We start from the raw sequence: 21,913 nt of genomic DNA, 5'->3' as shown, positions 1-21,913 counted from the left end.
AACCCTAACAACCATTAAATGGTTTCCTAGAAATAACCTAGTCCTAATAACCTAATCCACACATGGAGGACTGAATAGATTGGCAGTGTGACTGTTCGAACTGGGTCAAGGTCAGATGGAGGGAGGGTGGGAGAGATGGAGGGAGGGAAGGTTGGGTGGGAGGGAGGGAGGAGTATGGAGGGAGAGATGAATGGATGGAGGGAGGGAATGTGGGTGGGAGGGATGGAGGAGGGAGGGAGGGTGGGGAAACTCATCTCTGCTGAAAGACGGGTTCCTTCACTCTTCACTCATTCACTCCCTGCTTACCTGAGCAGACATCAAAGTACAATTCATGTTTGAGCCAGCTAGCAGGACATGAACGGCAGTGAGTGAGTGTGTCTGTGTGCTTTCACAAGTGCACAACATAGACCTCACAGGTGTCTTGGGTACCTATACACACTTGCATGTGTCTGCATACTTAGAAGTATCATTAAGCAGTAGTACAGAGTAAGTATGTGTATTTCTGTGCGTTTCCTCACTGGATTGAAAACCTCCAAACCATCCATACTGAGCTGGACGGAACTCTCAGATTCTGGTTCCAGAACTGCAACATGTTCCAGAACCCTCACTGGTTCCGGAACTGCATCATGTTCTAGAAACCGTCACTGGTTCCAGAACCTCCCCTCGGCCGCCAGCCTCTCGTTGAGTCGGCACAGCTGGCGCAGGAAGCCGTCGTTGGGGCCGATCTCCCTCTTCTGCCTCACCATGGCGACGGCGGAACGCACGTCCATCCTGTGGCGCAGCATCAGGTAGGCAATGACCAATGAGGGTGAGCGACTGTAGCCCTCTCTGCAGTGGACGTACACTCTACCTGGGGGGGTGGGGGGTGGGGGGGGGGGGGTGGGGGGGGGGGGACCAGAGGGAGCAGGATCGGCTGCATTTAACCTATTTCTTTTTTTTGGTCTTCGTTGTTGACATTTAAGATCAGTTTTCCATCCAAAATGTATCATATTCAATCAAATGTTACTGCTCTGGGTCTCTGTATTTCACTGGGATTTCCAGGTCCAATCCATACAATTGGACAGAGTCAGTGCGATAGTTGTAAGTCACTGTGTGTGTGTGTGTGTGTGTGTGTGTGTGCGCGCGCGTGTGTGTCTGTGAGTAAGGAGCATGCTTCCTTACCCTTCCCGTCCTTGTGAGCCAGGGCCTTCTCGATGAAGTCGGCCCCTTCCTCGAAGTACACGCTGAGGTCAAAGTGGTCTGTGTCGCTGGCCGGCATGCCGTGGTACGTGATGCCCGTGCCGGCGTAGAACTCTGTGTTGGTGTTGACGTGCATGAAGGAGTTGCCCTCTGCGGCGTTCAGGATGTGAGTGACGCCCAGGCGCCTCAGACGCATCACGTTCATCGCCACGAACCTGCATGAACGTGAGGTATGACAGCAAGTACAGAGCGACTGTATGTTTCACAGCCCAGTAGAATTGCCCGCCTGGGATAAATCAAGTATTTTTTACACACCCTACTCTGCAGGAACACAGGATCATACAGCCACTGCAGGGGAGGCTGGTGGAGGTAGAAATCGGAGGACGTGCTCATTGTAATGCATGGCATTGAGTGGTGAATAGTATCAGTGATACCCTGTCCAATACACCCTAAACAGGGGAACATGTACACCTGGATTATGAAGGTGCAGGCTGGCAGAACATGGAACTTTAAGGGGAAAAGATTATGATCTATTTTTCTATGGCCAGAAATGTAACTATTTATCGGATGTAGACACATTGTACTGAGGTAGGCTGATTCCATGTAACAGAGGTCTCCGACTGTTGAGGCTTAGAATCACATCACACAGCCAGACAAAGGTTTGTGTGTGTGTGTGTGTGTGTGTGTGTGTGTGTGTGTGTGCGCGCGCCCCGCGTGTATGTGTGTGTCTGTCTGTTTGTCTCTCTGTGTGCCTCAACTCTCTTCTCAACTCTCTTCTCCACCTCACCCCTTCTCCCTCCCAAGATAACAGCTGAAAGTCTGTGCTCTGTCTATTATTGATGCCGCCTTCAGGGAGAAGGAGAATAGCTTCAGTACTTAGATGCAGTCTTGTCTGTCTGGTGCACAGCCTACATGCAGATTATACAGCCATGATGAGTCATAAAGGCCCGGCACCAAGTCTTCTGTTATGTAACTCCTGTGGTTTGTTACCCCGGCCCCTCAAGCTCTTCTGACAATGTTGTTTTGGTTTTGTTGGCTAGATGAGAGAGTTAACTTACTCTCAAGTAAGTGATAATTAACCTAACTTCTGGTGTGTGTGTGTGTGTGTGTGTGTGTGTGTGTGTGTGTGTGTAGGGTGTGTGTCTGTGTATGTGTGTTTGTGTCTGTGTGGGGGGGGGTAGGGTATGTGTGTGTGTGTGTGTGTGTAGGGTGTGTGTGTGTATGTGTGTTTGTGTGTGTGTGTGGGGGGGGGGGGGTAGGGTGTGTGTGTGTGTGTGTGTGTGTGTGTGTTTGTGTGCGTGTGCGTGTGCATGTGTGTACCCATATAGTAATTAGATTCAACTATTTAAAGGAAGGGGAATATATTGTGCATGAGACTGAGGTATGGAGTGTGCATGCCCTCAAAGTTATTCTAATTGGATAGTTTATCAAGGGAATAAAAGCCCCTTTTCCAGTCTATTTTAAACTCTTCTGTCTGTCTCCCTCGCTCTCTCTTCTTCTATATTATGTAATAATATACAACATATATATAACAGTATTGCTTCAGCATTGCTTTGTCAATAAGCAGCTGACATTAAAAACCAAACTGATAAACCACACATAGGTCAGATATGGTAGGACTACTTAACATTTCTACAGCAATCTTGGTCGCGTGCCATTCATCCGACAGCATTATTATATTGCAAAGCCTACGGGTAGTCTAGTAGTTAAATGTATACAACCGAATGTGTCAATAAACATAACTGCTTGAGATACAGAAGACAGCAGGACTCACGCGTTTCCGACGAAGATTCTAGGGAATACCTCGTTGAAGTGTTTTGACGGTAAACTGTAGTAACCGCTCCCGTTCGCTAGCAAGTCGTTGAGCTGTTGCACTGACACTTCGAAGTCTGTCATGTCGACTCGAGCTGACACCGTCGGCTTGACCACCGGGCTGTGTTTCTTCTTCATACCCGCGCTCAGCTGTCAAAACGTGGCGAACAAGTGTCGGTTTACAGCGCGGCGGGCAGAGGTGTCGGGTGGTGCAGCGCGCACGTCCTCCTCCGACCGCGAGGGTCCCAATGTTTTGAAAACGCACGCACACACCCTCTAGATTTCACCGAAGTGCAGGATACAATATTATTCCAGTAGACTTGACTACATAATTAGCTATTAAGTAGCTAATAAACCTCATAATTAGCTATTAGATCCATGCAGGTTCGTCTCTGATGGGGCTGAAAGACTAGAATGTTGATTCATAAATGGCATAAAAGTCAACACTTAATTTGAGAAAAAAATAAATGACCATCATTTCTCACACAAGGCCCTCGTGCTTCAGTATGCCCTTTTCTGTTATAAGGTCCAAAAATAATTCCTCATAGGCCAAAAAGTAAGTTTTAAATAGGGTGAAGGAGCTGGGTGTGTAGGGGGAAATCAAGAGAGTTCTCTCAACTCTTGGAGGTTGTAAATTAATAACTCACCTTCCTTGTTAAAGGAGTAGGAGCTTTACATCAACAGAGCTATAGAGACTGAATGGACTGTTTCCCAGACACAGATTAAGCATAGTCCTGGAATACGTAAATCACAATGGAAACTCTATTGAAAATGCTTTCAATGTTCTATTGTGTTTGTTGTGTTGTGTGTTGTGAGTTGTGAGAATGGTCGGATGGGGGGATGTTGAGAAGTCTGTGTAGTGAGAATGGATTATCTATGGAGAGATCGATTGGGAGTGTTTGTCTGCTTTTCAAGTCTAAGTGTGCTTGTGCATGATGTGTAAAGAAAATGGAATTCTACGAAAAATTTAAATGCATTTCAGTCTATGACCAGGCTTATTCTAGGTCCAGGAAACCAGCCCATGAGAAATAGGTATTAAATCCTCACAGCTCACTTTCCTAGTTCAAGGAGTAAGAACTGAAGGGTTTAAAAGGAGGTTGTACATTTTTTCAAGGGCATTTGGGTATGAGGAATTGAAAAGGGGGGTGATTTTTTTGTCTTCAAAATGAATAAAAACGGAATAACAGGGGGGTGGGGGGGAGGGGGGTGGAGGAGATAATGAACTAGTCCTCGTCCTCCCTGGAGACCCCACAGCTGCAGGTCAAACCACGCTTCAGGGCATTCAGCACTCTTCTGAGGAAGCTGCGCATTCCCTTCTTCTTCTTTTTCTCCTCTTTGCCTGACAAGCAGATGAAAAGGTGACTGAAAGATTAACCATCCAGTCAAAACGTGTGATTTTCCAGTGAAGACATTACCACCAGGTGAAGACATTACCACAGCCATCTCCACCTCTGGCATGTCTGAGGTGTCTCCAACAACGATGCTCATACTGGACTGTCAATGGAAGTCAAAAAGACATATTACTATACATTCAATTGTGATCATTCTGGTGCAGATCCAAAAAAGCTTAGCAATTGAACATCACAATTGTTTCTGTTGGGGGGGAGGTGATGTATGGAGTATGTCAATTTGAAAACAAAATGAAGTATTGATGTAACTATGTAAACTTCATGAAGGTACATAGTATAGGCTTGTCTTACCTTTCTGCCAGTGACCTGATTCTTCCCCTGAGACCCCGTTTTGAGCCTGGATGAATCTACCTCCTCCGCCTGGTTGATGTGGCTCTCTGCATCAGTGTTAGTGTTGATCACGGTGATGACATCCTCACTAATTGGGAATTCCCTCTGGTAGGGACAGAGGGTGACATCACCAATAACTGCTCTGGTGACATCACCAATAACCATGGACCCTGGCGTCTGGGTTACTTTAGGGGATTGGCTCAGTGGTGAGTCCATGACTCCCTTCACCACATAACGCACTATGTCCTTCCCCAGCTTGGGGGCTTTGTGCGACATCATTTCCTGCTGGGTCCCCTCTGTCCCGTACCGCTGCAGGAGCTTCTTCTGGACCACGAGCACCAGCTGAAATACCTCTGTGGCCCCAAGGCAGACATTGGCCTTGCGCCACTTGGTGGTTATCCTCACCCACATTGTGTTCCTCAGCTTCTTCAACACATCATCCACAAGGTTCCAGTCCTGCGCCTTCAGGGGGCTTAGCTGTGAGAACAGCCTGACAAACACATCCCTGACTGTGTCCTCATGGACAGTGATAACCACAGGGTCTGTAGTTTTGTCGGGCGGAGACTGTGAGGTCAGCTGCTCTAAATGAGCCAATGGAGCTGGTGGTGGAACCCAGTCTGGATACTGGGGACTCAGCTATAAGCTTGTTGACCTCCCGAGCCACTGTAGTTCTGATGACATGGGTAACCTCCCTGCTGCCATGGTACAGGGCATGCCTGAGAGCATCGGGGGAGCCCATGCACTCCTCCAGTTCCCTTTGGAGGGAGCTCACTATCCTCACACTGGACAGCCGCGAGTAGAGTACTTGAAGCTCCTTAGTGGTGTCCAAAGCAGACGCTGCATTAGCGTCACCTGACACGTCCCGTAGGATGGACACCACCATATCCATGGCCACGTCTGAGATTGGTGTCGCTGGCGTCGTGTCTGAAGGAGAGTCCTCTGACTCTGGCTCGATCCCCTGCAGGAGTTTGGTGATAATGTCAATCACAACATCAGCCGTGTTGTGCAATCTAGTCTGTTCACACTCCATCTTAATCATCGCCTTCTTGATCACGTCTATTCGTCTCAGCAGCATCTTATGGGTCCATGTTGACGGCCTTATAGGCTCTGTCACACACGTGGCTCTCTGTCCATTTACATGATTTTACAGTAATGGAATTGCTTGATTTTCCTGTTGGTGTATCCAGGGGCAGAGTTCCCATGATGGTCTTAACCAATAGAGGATACAGCCTCAGCACCAGCTCATACTGGTGTTACAGGTCCTCAGAGAGCTTGGTCTCGCTGGTGCAGAGCTCAGGGAGGCCCAGGCTCTGGGGAAGCAGCTTCATGGCCAGTTTACCAACCACCCCCTCCAGAAGTTGGTATGTGGGGCTGGAGACCCTGAGCTGCTCATCACTGGCGGTGGAGGGGCAGGGGGACTCCTCCTGCTTGTGAGACCCTCTGTGTGGGAGACTACCCTCAGCAGAGAATTCCTCCACTGCAACTTTATGGAAAATCAAATCCATGTTGTTGGTGTGGGGTCCAATAATAAGTCTCTGATAAGAAGGGTCCGTCACTTGTTGGAACATTTCTTTCCCCATTTTGAGGCTTTGGGCTCTGTCTCCATATGTATCCTCCAGGAGAGACAAGACGGATTCCGACAGTGGATCACAGAACTCTAGGAGCTCCAGTCCACTCTCAACTTCACATGGGGTGAGGCCGCAGCTGATCTGAGAGCTGGAATACAGCTCTCTCTTTGACTCCATCTTGTCCTGGAGGTTAGGTTAAAGCACCTCAACGATGGAGTCAGTGAGCTGCTGGTCTGACAAAGCAGGGAAATCCCCACCCAGGCCTTGTAACACAGCCTCCTTCTTGTACTTCCTCAAGATCTCCTTCACTGTCTCACTCAGGTCAGGAGCTGATGCGACACGGCCAGTAGGTGGCGCCAGAGGAACAGAAATGGCCTCCTGGCTCAAGAGGCCCTTCAGCTTCCTAACCACAGTTGTAGCCATTTGTTTCTTCATGCTCAGAACACCCGGTGTCAGAGTGGCTGTCTCGAGGTTGGACAGTGACTGAGCTCTGGCCAAGGAGATCACAGTTTGTTGTCCATTTGCTCTAATTCACTAGAGCAAGAAAGCTCAGCCAGTTTCAGGAGAACTGAGTCAATCAAATCCAGAGCCATAATGGATGATGAAGTTGATGCTGCAGACATCTTAGATTTAGCTCTGTCAATGATGTCGCTCACTGGCTTGATAGAAGAGCCCAGGAATTTGGACCTGAGGCTCTCAAAGACCGCTCTGACTCTCTCTTCCCTCTGGCCCTTTTGACTGACATCTACAGAGGACTTTACAGCATGGATGGCTGCAAGCACAGTGCCCTGAAGTGAGGTGAGGGAGAGGGAGGGCTCAGATGTAGTCCCATCCAGACGCCTCTGCATCAGCTCCACCATCTCCAGGGATCCGGCCCTGTCTTGTGGGGAGACGGCCCTGTCTACAGCTGGGAGGAGGTCCTCCTCACTGCCCAACTTGGCTTTGAGCCCCAGCAGAGTGGCACTGAGGACCCTCCTGTCTCGGAGTGACACCCTGCTCAGAGCAGAGCCGGGGCGGCTATTGGCGTCCTGTAGTGGGGACATTGCCCTCTGGAGGTTGGAGGGAGAGACACGTGGCGTCCCAGTACCAGAGAGGTCACTCCCGCTGTCGTCACTCCCATTCCGCACGGCCATGTTCAACAGGATGGAGTCGATGATCTTGTCTCCATAAGCCTCCAAGTCTTTTATCATGATATAGGCTGTTGGCATGGCAATGACCCCAGCGTTTCCTCCCAGGAGCTTACATGAGGTCTCTGATTCGCTCCGGAGGCCGACAGAGACGCATTGCAACGTCTCATTGGACGAGGAGGAGGAATGGCCAGAGGAGCAATGGTCAACCAGGAGCTCCTCGTCCAACATGGGGGATGAAGACAGGACCCTCTCCATGGTGAGGACAGAGATGACTTCATCCAGGGTGAAATCCACCAAATCATTCCCCACAGGGCTGCACCTAGACTGGCAGAACAGCATGGTCGGGTTAGGGATGTCCCTGGGAGAAGGGGAGGCATCTGTAGGAGATGGGGTGTCCCTTGTAGGAGTTGGGGTGTCTCTGCCATGAGATGGGGTGCCCCATGTAGGAGTTGGGGTGTCTCTGGAAGAGATGGAGGCATCTGTAGGAGATGCGGTGTCTCTGCCAAGAGATTGGGTGTCCCATGTAAGATTTGGGGTGTCTCTGGTGGGAGAGAGGGAGGCGTCTGTCAGAGATGGAGTGTCCTTTGTAGGAGTTGGGGTGTCTCTGGTGGGGGTAGTGGTGTTTACCCTAGGAGAGAGGGTGTCCGTATGGCTGTCTTTGGTGTGAGCAGAGCTGACTCTCATGGGAGATGAGGAGGCCTTAATAGGAGTACGCGAGTATCTGCTACAAGGAGTTGAACCCTCCTTAATCTTCACATCCACACATCAACACTGACCCCTGCACTATGTTGACTGACTTGCAGATGATGCTGTAGACCAGGCCCTCAGCCCTCTCAAAGATGGAGGGGAGAGACACCTCTGAGGACACACGTCTGGTGTGGCTCTCTCTGTCTGGCCATCTAGATCAGGGCTGAGGTATGGGGTAGCCTTTGTAGAGAGCTGGACCAGGCTGAGAGAGATGGTGGTGACTTGGTCTGATGGATCACTGGCAGGGAGGATGCTCCCCAAGGACTTGGTCCCTCTCCGCCAAGCAAACTCAGCCAGAGCGGGGATGAGGTGGCAACTGACCTTGTCCACTAAAGAGCACTTTATGCTCCCAACGACAGTCAACAGATCCTTAACAGTTAACTGTGACATACGAAGAGGTTTGTAAACAGCATAGAAGACAGAAGAAGACGTGTGTAAACAACATAGAGGTACGGAGGAGAGGTAAACATAAACAACATAGAGGTACGGAGGAGAGGTAAACATAAACAACATAGAGGTACGGAGGAGAGGTAAACATAAACAACATAGAGGTACAGAGGAGAGGTAAACAAAAACAACATTCATTACAACTGCAGTGATAAATACCTGTATGGATCAATACATTTCCCAATCATTGAACACAAATGCAAACTCCCAACACATATCTAAATGTCACTTAAATTACAATTGATTAATGAATATTTGATCACAATAATATCCACAACACTGGCTTTTGGTAGTTGTGGCAGATGGTAATGTGTTCTCCAAGCAACAGCCAATGCATACACAGTCAACATCTAAATGGCATTGAGAGGTGTATCTACAGTTCAGCTTTGTATTTTCATAGGTGTGTGATGAAGGTAAACCGCTCTAACCTGATTGCTGTAGTACTGCTTCTCTCACTGCAGCTGGACTGATTTAATATAATTCCCATAGTGATTGTACTCCTTCAGAGTACACAGCACCTGAAACACAGGAGCCATATATGAGCAGTTCTAGAGGGTTGATGCTAAGTGGGATCCTTGGGACGACCCTAAACCCTAACCTTAACCATAACCCTAACCTAACCTTAACCTTAACCCAAACCATTTTAAATCTCAACTTCAATAGGGTGATGCCAGATTCAGGCTGTCCCAAGCATCCCACTAAGCATTTACCCATTCAAGAGATAGTATTGGCTGTGGATCATGAATGTGGATCATTGCCATCACTGTACTGTAAGTGTCTTTGGAAAAATGCATCGGCTAATTATCATCAGATTCATATTATAAAACATGTCATTTATTCACACCAATCAATCACACAAAATATATATAATATAGCCTTTAACAAACTAAATGCAATTACTCACATTCTCTTCTTTGCCATGTCTATTTTCCATTTTAGAGATACGACCGTCTTCCTGAAGTGAAAGTCAAACTGTGACACAAACTACCCAAAATGCACAATATGTACAGTACCAGTCAAAAGTTTGGACACACCTTCTCATTCAATGGTTTTTCTTTATTTTTATTATTTTCTACATTGTAGATTAATACTGAAACCATCAAAACTATGAAAGAACACATATGGAATTATGTAGTAAACAAAAAAGTGTTAAACAAACCAGAATATGTTTTATATTTTAGATTCTTCAAAGTAGCCACCTTTTGCTTTGATGACAGCTTTGCACACTTCTGGCATTCTCTCAATCAGATTCATGAGGTAGTCACCTGGAATGGATTTCAATTAACAGGTGTGCCTTGTCAAGAGTTAATTTGTGGAATGTCTTGCCTTCTTAATGTGTTTGAGACCATCAGTTGTGTTGTAGGGTTGGTACACAGTTCTATACAGTGAATAGCCCTATTCGACTACTGTTCTAATCTATATTATGGCAAGAACCACTCAACTATGTAAAGAGAAACGACAGTCCATCATTACTTTAAGACGTGAAGGTCAGTCAATCTGGAAAATTTCAAGAACTTTGAATTTATCCTCAAGTGCAGTCGCGAGAACCATCAAACGCTATGATGAAACTGGCTCTCATGAGGACAGCCCAGGAAAGGAAGACCAAGAGTTACCTCTGCTGCAGAGGATAATTTCATTAGAGTTACCAGCCTCAGAAATGGCAAATTAACAGCACCTCAGATTAGAGCCAACATAAATGCTTCACAGAGTTCAAGTAGCAGACACATCAACTGTTCAGAGGAGACTGCGTGAATCAGGCCTTCATGGTCGAATTGCTGCAAAGAAGCCACTACTGAGGAAGAACAACAAGAAGAAGAGAATTGCTTGGGTTAAGAAACACAAGGAATGGACATTAGACCAGTGGAAATCTGTACTTTGGTCTCTGTACTTTGGTCTGAGATTTTTGGTTCCACCCGCTGTGTCTTTGCGAGACGCAGAAAAGGTGAGTTTCTACATGTGTGGTTCCCACCGTGAAGCATGGAGGAGGAGGTGTGATGGTGTGGGGGTGCTTTGCTGGTGACACTGTTGGTGATTTATTCAAAATTCAAGGCACACTTAACCAGCATGGCTACCACAGCATTCAGCAGCGACATGCCATCCCATCTGGTTTGCGCTTAGTGGGACCATCATTTGTTTTTCAACAGGACAATGACCCCAAACACACCTCCAGGCTATGTAAGGGCTATTTGACCAAGAAGGAGAGTGATGGAGTGCTGTGTCAGATGACCTGGCCTCCACAATCACCCGACCTAAACCCAATTGAGGTGGTTTGGGATGAGTTGGACCGCAGAGTGAAGGCAAAGCAGCCAACAAGTGCTCAGCACCTCTGGGAACTCCTTCAAGACTGTTGGAAAAGCATTCCAGGTGACCTCATGAAGCTGATTGAGAAAATGCCAAGAGTGTGCAAAGCTGTCATCAAAGCAAAGGGTGGCTACTTTGAAGAATCTAAAATATAAAACATATTCTGGTTTGTTTAACACTTTTTTGTTTACTACATAATTCCATATGTGTTCCTTCATAGTTTTGATGTCTTCAATATTAATCTACAATGTAGAAAATAATTAAAAAATAAAGCCATTGAATGAGAAGGTGTGTCCAAACTTTTGACTGGTGCTTTATATTGCGATGATGTCATAATACAATTGCGTCAACGAAATTCAAGCCTGTGCAATTAACGCACTCCCGCGACTCAGCTAAGTAATACCCTATCAATATGCATCTCTAGAATATAATTAACCTGTACCAAATGCATTGTAAAGTGCATTCTGTCCCTAAGTAGTCATCTTGGAGCATAACATAAACAGCAGCTTCAATATGAATGGATTGACAAAGGATTAAAGTGTATAGGCCTACGTCCTGATATCACCAATTACTTTGAAACACAGTTACACAAAGTAGATCCTCTGTTGCAATGTTTCTGTCATAACTCTGGTGGTTTAAAACCTGGTTGAAAAACATCTATGCCTAACTGGTAATGTGTGACTTCTTAGTTGTATAACTTGAATAACTATTATATGTGTTCAGTACCGTGGTTGAAATAACCGCCCCAGACGCACGGCACTACTCCCGCTGAACGGCCTTTATAATACGGACAATCACATCAGTTACTGATGTGACCGCCTAATCGGTCGTCAGTCAACCCGGTGAATGGCCCTGTAGGGCCCATATTCAATGCAGGTACAGACAAAACGCACTGCACTGGTATATGTTTTTTTTTAGGCTACTTTTGTATTATCCGTAGGCTACAGTGTGTTGTGACCTTCGGGTGAAATGCTCTATACATTAAAATAAACGTAAACTCAATGCAGTAAGGACAGGTGAGACCAACCAAAGGTAGGCCTAATGTTTGCGAGAAGGCCAGCTGCGGGGTGTGACCGTTTTAATACGGACAACACCCCCCAAAGCAACAGGTTGAACATGTTCTGCGGTTTTGCTTTATCTGCAATTGATGTACGGCCTACAGGACACGACCACATGGACCGGTCGCCTGAAGAAACACACAGTTCAGGTCGGTTTTGCGGTTTTCCCGTAGGCCTATACGTTACGGGTTTAAGGTTGAGCGAAGATCTATTCATTGCAGGATTTAAATGATAAACGACTCAATACACCAACATTTCTGTTCACGAACTCAACATACTAATCAGCATCCATCATAATAAACTAAGTGTAAGATTGAACAATTTACATTGTCCTCGTTGCCGTCTCTGTTTTCCATTAGGCTTTGTCCAAAAGAGGTCTATCAAGAGAAAATCATAAATTTCGCAATTATGAAAGTCAAACTGAGCCACAAAGTGCCCGAAATGTCGTCTATGCCCAAAACGCATAAAATGTACACTTGCGATGATGTCACAATTGAATTGCGTCACTGTGAAATGTATGCCTGTACGAAACATAACCATACCCTATCAATTCATATGTATCTCAGTTGTATATACAATATATAATAAACTGTGCCAAATGCATTATATAGTTATTTAGTGTATTATATCCCTAAATAGTGGAATTCATCTTGGAGTGCATCGTTAATAAACAACACATAAACAGCAGCTTCAATATTGATGGCTTGACGACGTTTGACATCAATATTTCAACACAGTTACACAAAATAGGCTTACAAATCCACAGTTTCCAGTGCAATTACGACTGTGTCAGACCTTCTGCTTGTCCGCACAAGAGAGTTTGAAAGTTATTTTAATTATATATTCATTCGGTGAGAAAAAGTACGTTTGTAAAGATTGACAGTGGCTTATTGTCGTGTTGTCACTGGGGTAGGCAGGTCTATAGACCTAACCTAGGCCTACTCTATGCTCCGGCTACCTATAAAGCTACCTATAAGGCCTGGAGTCTTCATGTTCCGGCTACTTTTAGGCCTACGGCCTATTGTAAGTTCCTGCTGCGTGTCTGTAGTAATAAAGACAAGCAGAATAACTGGTCTGCAACCACTTCTCCACAAGGACTCATGTTGACGCACAGGATTTGACCACTAGGAAAGAGGGAATGACACCGTCTAATTTAATTAACAGTGTTTCAGGCTACATTTATTTGATACTTTCCCTTGGGGGCTAGTGCTGTGGCGGTCCTCTACTATGTTCTGTGCCACACCTCGTCCAGGAGGAAAGTCGCAAGTAAATGTAGCCCAACATACGGTTTATCAAATCGATCTGTTAAACGCATATAAAGCTCCCTGGATTGTTTGCATTCGAATGCGCCTAAAACAAAGAGGCGTGTTGGAGTAAGCATGCCCCAAAGTCAAATCCATGGGATTGTATTAAAAGTCCTCTGAATTGCGCACAACCCACTTCTTGGCTGGTGGCTAGCCTATCTTACCGTATACCAAAGGTTAAAATAAAATAAAATAAAATAAAAAGTAACACAAGAAACATTACACATTTCCCAGTGCGAGCTAAATTTATGGGCCTCTGGTTTTGGGAGGTCGGTGGTTTTGGTGGGGAGAGGAGAGGAGCCTCACTGGCGACACCGCTTTGGCCCTCGGGGCAAGCAGAGAGCAAAGGGAGACTCGAGGACCAATAGGAAGGCAGCCTCCACTCCCTTGCTCTGTAATTTAGAGTTCAACTGGGTTGGTGCGGCTGCAGTGGATACAGCAGCAGCCTCGTCGAGGGAGTCATACACTGCGAGGAATTCAACGTTCTATACTGTTTTCGTTTTGTCTCTTGAATCTTGAAGATAGGCTCTAGGCCTATGTTTTTTGTTTATCAAACAAACTTGTTGCATCTCCAAACCGTGAAAGCCGCCGTTCTACTTGGAGTTATTTTGTGAGGGGAGCTATATATTCGGTTGGGGGGCACACACGATGAATGGAGAGGCTTTTGAGAAGAAGGTATCGAGCTTGTCGTCCGATCTACGCGGGTCTGTGAGCTGTCACCAGGGCGTCAAGGATTCCCCGACGTTACCGGAGTCTTCATCCACGGATATGAATCTCTACAGCGGCCAAACGGCGCATAGCCACCACGACTACTACGCCGGCCAGTCCTACTCACAACCAATGAACCCCTACGCGTATCACCACCACTACAATCTAAACGGAATGGGGCCGTCTGGGGCATACACGGCTAAATCGGAATACCCGTATCCCCAAACATACAGACAATACGGTCACTATAACCGGGACGCACAGTCACCTCCCCAAGATATCGGTAAGATTTACGCATGCGATTCTTTTTATTTTAGGGGGGAAAAAAAACAAAAAACAAAACAGTTGCCATTACGTTATATTTCTTAGTAAGATGTTAATCTAGTAAAATAAACTGTTAAAATGAATACACATAAGCCTAAAGGTGGGTTTTAATTGCATCGGAGCGTTCGTTTAGCCTCCTCTCCAGGAGAGAGGAGAACTGTAGCCTATTACGCAATTTGTTTTCTTTCCTCATTTGCATAGGCTTAGTTCGGGTAACTCAAACCAACTGTTTAACAATAGTCTCCACTATATGATTTGAAATCAATCCGAAACTTAAATCTGTACATAAAAGCAGAGGATATTTTCACATCATTACCCCTTGCCTTTAATAATATATTTGTCTTCACCAAGAGTTTTGCTGTATTCACATATAGGCCTATCCTATATTCGTTGATGTTGTTTAGTAGGCCAATGTGGTGTGTTTATATGCATAAACATCCTAATTGCAATATGAATAACGACAATAATAACCTAATCAAAGCAGGAATATAGTCTCTGCCGTAGCCATAAAACCGTTCGATTATTGCTATCCTACATCCTCGCAGTGTCTGGAGGTTACATAAATGGGCCGAGGGCCAACATATGGAAGAGTGTATATGAGAAGGTGTTGTATTGCATCGTGCTGTTGTGATGGTGTTTTGGACATGAATGGGATGCCCAGCATGAAGCAGAGAAAATGTCTATGCCTAAGTTTAAATACGACTAAGACGGTTTAGTCCTGCTGAATATGGGCCTACAGGCAAGTAAACATCGAAAGGTGACCTTTTGTGGCAACAGAAAACACACAATTTGTTTTGATTAAAGAGAACTTGCTTTATTGGCCACGCAGGCCTACAACCATTAGGCTATTGACTTCTAAAGGAACATAATTGCATTATTATCACATTACCATGACTTTTAATCATTAGAATATAATAGGTTTATATTAAGCTTTTAAACATGGACATTATTGACATTATCTAATAGGCTGCAGTAGGTCTACAGAACAGCGTCAATTGTTAAATGTTGGCTAAACACACAGCCAAATGTAACAGGCTTTTTTATTCACCAAAGGCGCTGAACCTAGCCCTTTAAAACGTAATTTTAATTAGGAGAGACCTCCCTTTTTATCGTGTTATTATCATGTAAATGCTAGATGTTTACAAGCGTAAGCCCTGCTCGAACAACAAACCCGTCGAGCTGGTGGCGATGGCATTCCAGGAAGAGTCGTTGTATTCTGGCCGGGGGCTGAGCCCAGCCCCGGGGCCACGAGCGTCAGGTGTCACGACATGTCAGTCTCGCCGCTGACTCACCTAGACAAGCTCCTGCTGCTATCACGCGAGGCTTTTTGGCGCCGGTCTTAGTCTTGGGAGGATACACCGCGGCTTCATACACGTGAAAACAACCCACCAGAACACGAATAGCCTAAAGGCTACACAAAGAAACCAATAAATCTATCTCACCACTATGCCGTAGACCGAAATTGTATGTTTAGAGGGGCGTTGGAATTTCTTTGACATTTGGAGATATATTTTGGTGCACAGAACTGCGCATAATTAGGCTAGTCGAGCCTCGGGTGCAAATGTAGTGCTCGGCTTTCGACAGCATGTTTACTCTCTAGATTTGTTTAAAATGAGTCAGTCATTCACTCAGATAGTAAGGCTTAAAACATGGCTGTATGTATGCCATAGGACTGCGTTCAGGACCCAACATATTCTCTTAAAATAGGCTAAATCAATGACGCCCCCTAACTTATATCCTTTCCTGTCTTCACTTTTCAGTGAAAGAAGAGGAGCCAGAGCCTGAGGTACGGATGGTCAACGGGAAGCCCAAGAAGATCAGGAAACCTCGGACCATCTACTCCAGCTACCAACTGGCTGCGCTGCAACGTCGCTTCCAGAAGGCTCAGTACTTGGCGCTTCCGGAACGCGCAGAGCTCGCCGCCCAACTCGGCGTGACTCAAACACAGGTGGGAGAGAGATTTCAGGCAACACACACACACACACACACACACACACACACACACACACACACACACACACACATCATGAACTATTGACAAGTTGTTGTTACCTGTTCATGTAATGTTCATATATTGGAATTGATGACCACTCTAAATACCCCAGTGTAAAATGAGATAAGTCAGTTAAGTCAAAAACCCTTAACACTTTTAGGCCGACATTTCTCTAGAAGACATTCCAGCCTTGCATATGCTATTGTGTATTGAGCTAAGTTGTTGTTCTGTTCCTGTGCAGGTCAAAATATGGTTTCAAAACCGGCGGTCCAAATTCAAGAAGATATACAAGAGCGGCGAAATTCCGCTCGACCACAGCCCCGACGCTAGCGACTCCATGGCCTGCAACTCGCCGCCGTCCCCGTCCACCGCGGCCGTTTGGGACAATAACAACAACGCACTGCCAGATTCCGCCGCTAGGGGGCAGGCCGCCCAGCCATCAATTAACTCTTCGCCGTCTTATGTGGAAGACTACAACCATCATCAGTGGTATCAGCCGCAGCAGAGCTCTCATCTACCGCACTCTGGGACCGTTCATCACACACCGCCTGCCCAGAATATAGGAGCGGTGTACTGACCCAAACAGAACGCTATACGAGCTTTGGATCCTACTACATGGATAGATACTCTATTGGAGGTCAATCTTATGATGCTGTAGGTCTACAAATTGAATGGATTTCGTGTGTAGTTATGGACGACTTAAGGTATTCATCATGGACGTTTAGCCTGATGGTATAGGCTACTTGATGGATCTGATTTAGTTTTTGGTTTTTTTAACAGAGGCAATGTACAACAAGAATGGATTTAGACACATATTCTGTAAAAACAATCTATGATTCAGGGTTGTGGATGTCATCAGTAGCTCATTGTGTGCTTTGTTTGAGAGACTTTCTTTATATTTGAAATTTGGTTACAATAGCCTATTTGGTGACACTTTCAGCCTACTGTGTACATCACAAGAACTGCTTTCAGATACTTTAAACCGTGGCTATGCAAATCTGCTCTCAGAGCATTCACCCTATAACCTGCCTATTAGAATATGATCAAACACATATAGTGGAGTAACATTATAATGTATTAGCAACAGTTTACTTAGATCATACAGTCATAATGACCTATTATGAAGATATTATAAGGCATCATACATGCCTATAATGAGTTGTAATGCATTATATATGTGTGCCTCACAGAAAGTGATTCAGAGTTATGTTTTACTATTTATCTATGTTTAAATAGATGACGTCTACTTCACCCTAAATGCTTCTAAATATCATGAAAGAATTTCAAAATGTATTTTCCACTAGGTTGGTGCTGAACGTATGATGAACTCAGGTTGTTATTTATAATTCAACAATTTGCAACAATTGTATGATCTTCAGAATACATCAATGTAGCCACTTTGATGCCGGAGACTTACAGTAGCATTTGGAAGTACATTATCATATTTGTTATTTGGTGTGAATAATAAAGATGTTTTATTGAATCTGTTTCCATTTTAATCGTCTCTCATTTATTGTGTTCCACTGATCTTTCCATGTCTTTTAGATTAAATAATTACGAGCATGATTTGGTTGTTTAAAATGTTTGACCTGTTAGTTTGCCTGATGACTTTGATTAATAAATTAATTAATTAACTAATGACTAATTGAATAAATGAACGTATGAGTAACGCACACACGCAACACACACCACACACGCACGCACGCACATGCACACACGCACACACACGCATATACGCATGCATACACACACCACACATGCATGCACGCACACACACACACACACGTACGCGTATGCGCTCACGCACACACACACACACACACACACACTCACACACACAGACACAAACACACACACATGGAAATTACAATCAAACCTTACAGACAACATTTAAATCGTGTTTCCATCGAATCTTAGTTCAAACAAATGATCCCTTTAAATAGTTGTAAGGTCATCTGTGATTCAACTGAACGGTAGAGCTATGACACATACTGTACCCACTGACATCATACCTTATATGGCAAAACCGGACGTGATCCCTATTGAGACGGAAGTACTGTACGTCATTACAAGATTTTTTTTCCATTTAAAAGTTTGTACTTTAGGTTGTATTCTCCACAAATCTCTCTTTGCATTTTTACAGATCCACAACTTCAGGGGAGGCTGGTGGAGCTTCCCCTGTCCACAGAATACAGAAGTCATAAGAATAATATTCTGCTGTTCTAGTTTGTCTGGTATGTCAGGGGTTAAGTGTGTGAAACTGTCTGAGGGTTTGTCTGTGTTCCTGGTCTAGTCTGAGTCAGGAGGGCCTGCCCTGGTTTGGGGCGTAACGTGTGTGTGTGTGTGTGTGTGTGTGCTTGTGGTGTGTGTGTGTGCTTGTGGTGTGTGTGTGCTTGTGGTGTGTGCTTGTGGTGTGTGTGTGTGTGTGTGTGTGTGTGTATGTGTGTGTGTATGTGCTTGTGTGTGTGTGTGTGTGTGTGTGTGTGTGTGTGTGTGTGTGTACTTTGCGGTGCGTGTGAAGGGGCTGTGGGAGGTGACAGCCAGGCAGACACACTGGAGTCTCTGAATTTTAATAACACACCGCCACAAGATAAAAGAGACAGAGAGAGAGAGAGAGGGAGAGAGAGAGAGAGAGAGAGAGAGAGAGAGAGAGCGAGACAGACAGAGAGAGAGAGAGAGAGAGAGAGTACAGTCGGTGGGAGAGACAGTTGGGAAGGGGAGGGGACGAAAGAGACGAAGAGTCTCTGACGTAAGAGCTAGCTGTCTGTCTCCCACAATGCACGCTTGCTCCAGGCACTAGCCCTGCATACCGACCTGGAGAAGCGACCGCTCACCAAACAAGACGGGGACGGACGAGAAAAAAAAGAGAGGACACAGAAGAGAGAGAAAGAAGACAGCTGAGCGTTAAAAAAAGAGGAAGATGTTTGATATACACACAATAGATCTGTGCTACATGTGCTAGATCTTCTCCTGTGTTATGTCAATTACGTAATACTGTAGTGTGTGGTTACAGATGGTTCGAGGCTGTAGTTGAAGTCATGTAGCTGTACTTATGAGAGGCACATTCAAATATGATTTCCAAATACACAACATCATGTAAAACAGCACTGAAACATTGGGGAGAGGACATTTCATATGGAACAAAGTAGAGACAACAAGTATAGTGCTATCTATGAAAGCATGGACAAGGGGGGGGGGGTGGAGGACGGAGAGAGAGAGAGGGTGAGAAAGAGAGGGGGTGGAGGAGAGAGAGAAAGAGAGTGAGAGAAAGAAAGAAAGATAGATCATAGTTGAATACACGCAACACAATACCAATAGTTATAGTTCTACTTCTTTTTTTTTTTAATCATTTCTGCATAAAAGCAAGCCAAAACTATAAAAGCAAGCCAAAACTATAAAAGCAAGCCAAAACTCTACAGTTGTAGCCTTCTGTTTTAACTCAGATTTAAAACGCATACAATGTACACATCCAGTCTTCAACGTTGAGATGGATTTCAAAACGACAGTAAAGACTTTACTTCTTTGACCTGCGTCAAGCAGGATTATAACAGACCGCCATCCGCCTCTCATCTCAACTCCACTGAGGCCCTTTGATGTTGCGAGCAGACCACAGGGTCACGTGTCATTGGCTGATGCTTCCAGACAGTCCCACCAATCACTGTTCACATATTTTTTTCTTTTTTCCTTTTATCATGAAGCAGCTTGGAGTGTAGAACATCTGCTTCAGAAGATCCTCTATCACAGGGAACATGTTGCAGCACCAATGTTGGGTTTCATTTTGTTATACATGACGTTTTCACTGTGCCACAGCATATAATGGCATTGGCAAAATCTGTAGGGATTATGATTGTGTTTAAAAGTAATAGCTCCCCATCAATGTTTCCATTGGCTATGGTTTAAGTGTATAGGTTTCTCCTGGGCTGGTTCAGCCTCTCTATTGTCAGATCGTATGAAGATCATGAATCATGAATGTCCTGTAGTCCACATGTAAATGCCTGAGAGACGCTCTTCTGCTCTAGTTCATGGTCACAAGCACATGATGCTGCTGTGTTCTCGGACAAACAACAACAACAACAACACCAACACCAGCAACGACCATAACAACAAATGGTAAATAACATACTATTGCATCACCCTAGCACTGTCCTGCCTAGGCACAGTGTCACTCACACACACACGCACGCACGCACGCACGCACGCACGCACACACGCACGCACGCACGCACACACGCACGCACGCACACACACACTTTTTCATCTGTTTGAAGTGACTGACACGTCTCTATAATGAGTTGAAATGGGGAAGTAAGTCTTTTCTGCAGTGCTGTCATTTTGTTTGTTTTTAGAGGCCTTTGGTCTTACCTTCCTGTGATGAGGTTTCAACTGTCAGTGAGGAATGCCTGTCAGATGCCTGGCAGGCACAAACCCCTGAAACACACACACACACACACACACACACACACACACGCATACACACACATAGCGGACACGCACATACACGCACATACACACGCACGCACGCGCACACACACACACACACACACACACACACACACACACACACACACACACACACACACACACACACACACACACACTGAGAACCCTGAAAAGACCAAGACAAGGTGGTGACATCACCTGTACCAAACAGAAAAGGAAAACTCAACGGCGGAAGGAAAGTTTGTAACCGTGTCATGAAAGATTGGCCTTCTGTTTCCTTCTCCGCCTCAAGCAATAATCCCTTCCACACACACACACACACACACACACACACACACACACACACACACACACACACAGACCAACTCCAAGACCAACATCAGGGGGCATCTTCACCCTTCTCCCACTAGTGACTCCAGGGGCATCGTGGGAGATGTAGTGCGGCCCGCTGTGCCGGAGGTGGAACCTACATGGGCACTGTGCATGGAAACCCTCTCATGGCCCAAGTTTAAAAGGCTGGTAAAAACAGCCCCCTGCTGGTAAGACCCTGTACTAATTAATTTGTTTTCCTACACTCCCTCGTTCCTTCCAGACAAAGTAATGTATTTTCCTACGGCCTCTCGTCTTGTCCAGACAGAACAGAGTGTGATGCTGTACTTTGGGCAACATAAGTAGGAGTCTGGGACACAAATGTCATTGTTTATGGCTTTTTGTGTGATCATGGTGTTACTCTTGCTGTTCACATTCACATATTCAAAACTGATTATGCTATGATACTGACACACCTACACTTACAAACGACGCGATTCTGAAGTAAAACTTGAAAACATGATCCTGCTTCATTGAGATAATGGGTATGGGGGACCCTTTTTTACTCAAGAGTGCCCCTGGTGGAAAAGTTGCAAAGTGTAACTTTAACAGGGTACATAGAGTTGGCGGTGCGTCTCTTGTGCTCTGTGTGTGGTCCTCTCACTCAGCAGGCTATCCTCACTGCTAGACCCCTTCAGCCTGTGTGTGTGTGTGTGTGTGTGTGTGTGCGTATGCGTGTGTATGCATGTACGTATGTGTGTGTGTGTATGTGTGTGTGTGTGTGTGTGTGTGTGTGTGTGTGTGTGCGTATATGTGTGTATGCATGTACGTATGTGTGTGTGTATGTGTGTGTG

General features: G+C 45.5%; 2 protein-coding genes across 2 annotated transcripts; one reads left to right on the top strand and one right to left on the bottom strand.

The window, feature by feature from the left end:
* Nucleotides 1–641: 641 nt before the first annotated feature.
* LOC310809353 (dual specificity protein phosphatase 3-like) lies at nucleotides 642–3,129 on the bottom strand (the record flags this gene model as incomplete). Its single annotated transcript, XM_083676555.1, has 3 exons — nucleotides 642–850; nucleotides 1,162–1,394; nucleotides 2,954–3,129. The coding sequence occupies 3 exons, from the start codon at nucleotides 3,127–3,129 to the stop codon at nucleotides 642–644; spliced, it is 618 nt and encodes a 205-aa protein (XP_083532681.1).
* A 10,603-nt stretch (nucleotides 3,130–13,732) lies between these two features.
* Nucleotides 13,733–17,797, top strand: LOC310809342 (homeobox protein Dlx3b-like). The gene is made up of 3 exons (XM_083676542.1): nucleotides 13,733–14,276; nucleotides 16,078–16,265; nucleotides 16,552–17,797. The coding sequence occupies exons 1-3, from the start codon at nucleotides 13,934–13,936 to the stop codon at nucleotides 16,885–16,887; spliced, it is 867 nt and encodes a 288-aa protein (XP_083532668.1). The 5' UTR covers nucleotides 13,733–13,933; the 3' UTR covers nucleotides 16,888–17,797.
* Nucleotides 17,798–21,913: the final 4,116 nt, after the last annotated feature.

The sequence above is a fragment of the Argentina silus genome (assembly GCF_951799395.1).
Source record: "Argentina silus genome assembly, chromosome: 9".
Taxonomy (NCBI): Eukaryota; Metazoa; Chordata; class Actinopteri; order Argentiniformes; family Argentinidae; genus Argentina; species Argentina silus.
The sequence above is the reverse complement of the archived record's forward strand: the minus strand, read 5'-3'. Positions and strand labels throughout refer to the sequence as shown.

Bases quoted from the DNA above. Each gene is read 5' to 3' on its own strand.
- LOC310809342 (XM_083676542.1), top strand. From the start codon at position 13,934: ATGAATGGAGAGGCTTTTGAGAAGAAGGTATCGAGCTTGTCGTCCGAT. The intron at 14,277-16,077 runs GTAAGATTTACG...TTCACTTTTCAG, and splicing joins GTCACCTCCCCAAGATATCG to TGAAAGAAGAGGAGCCAGAG. The intron at 16,266-16,551 runs GTGGGAGAGAGA...GTTCCTGTGCAG, and splicing joins TCGGCGTGACTCAAACACAG to GTCAAAATATGGTTTCAAAA.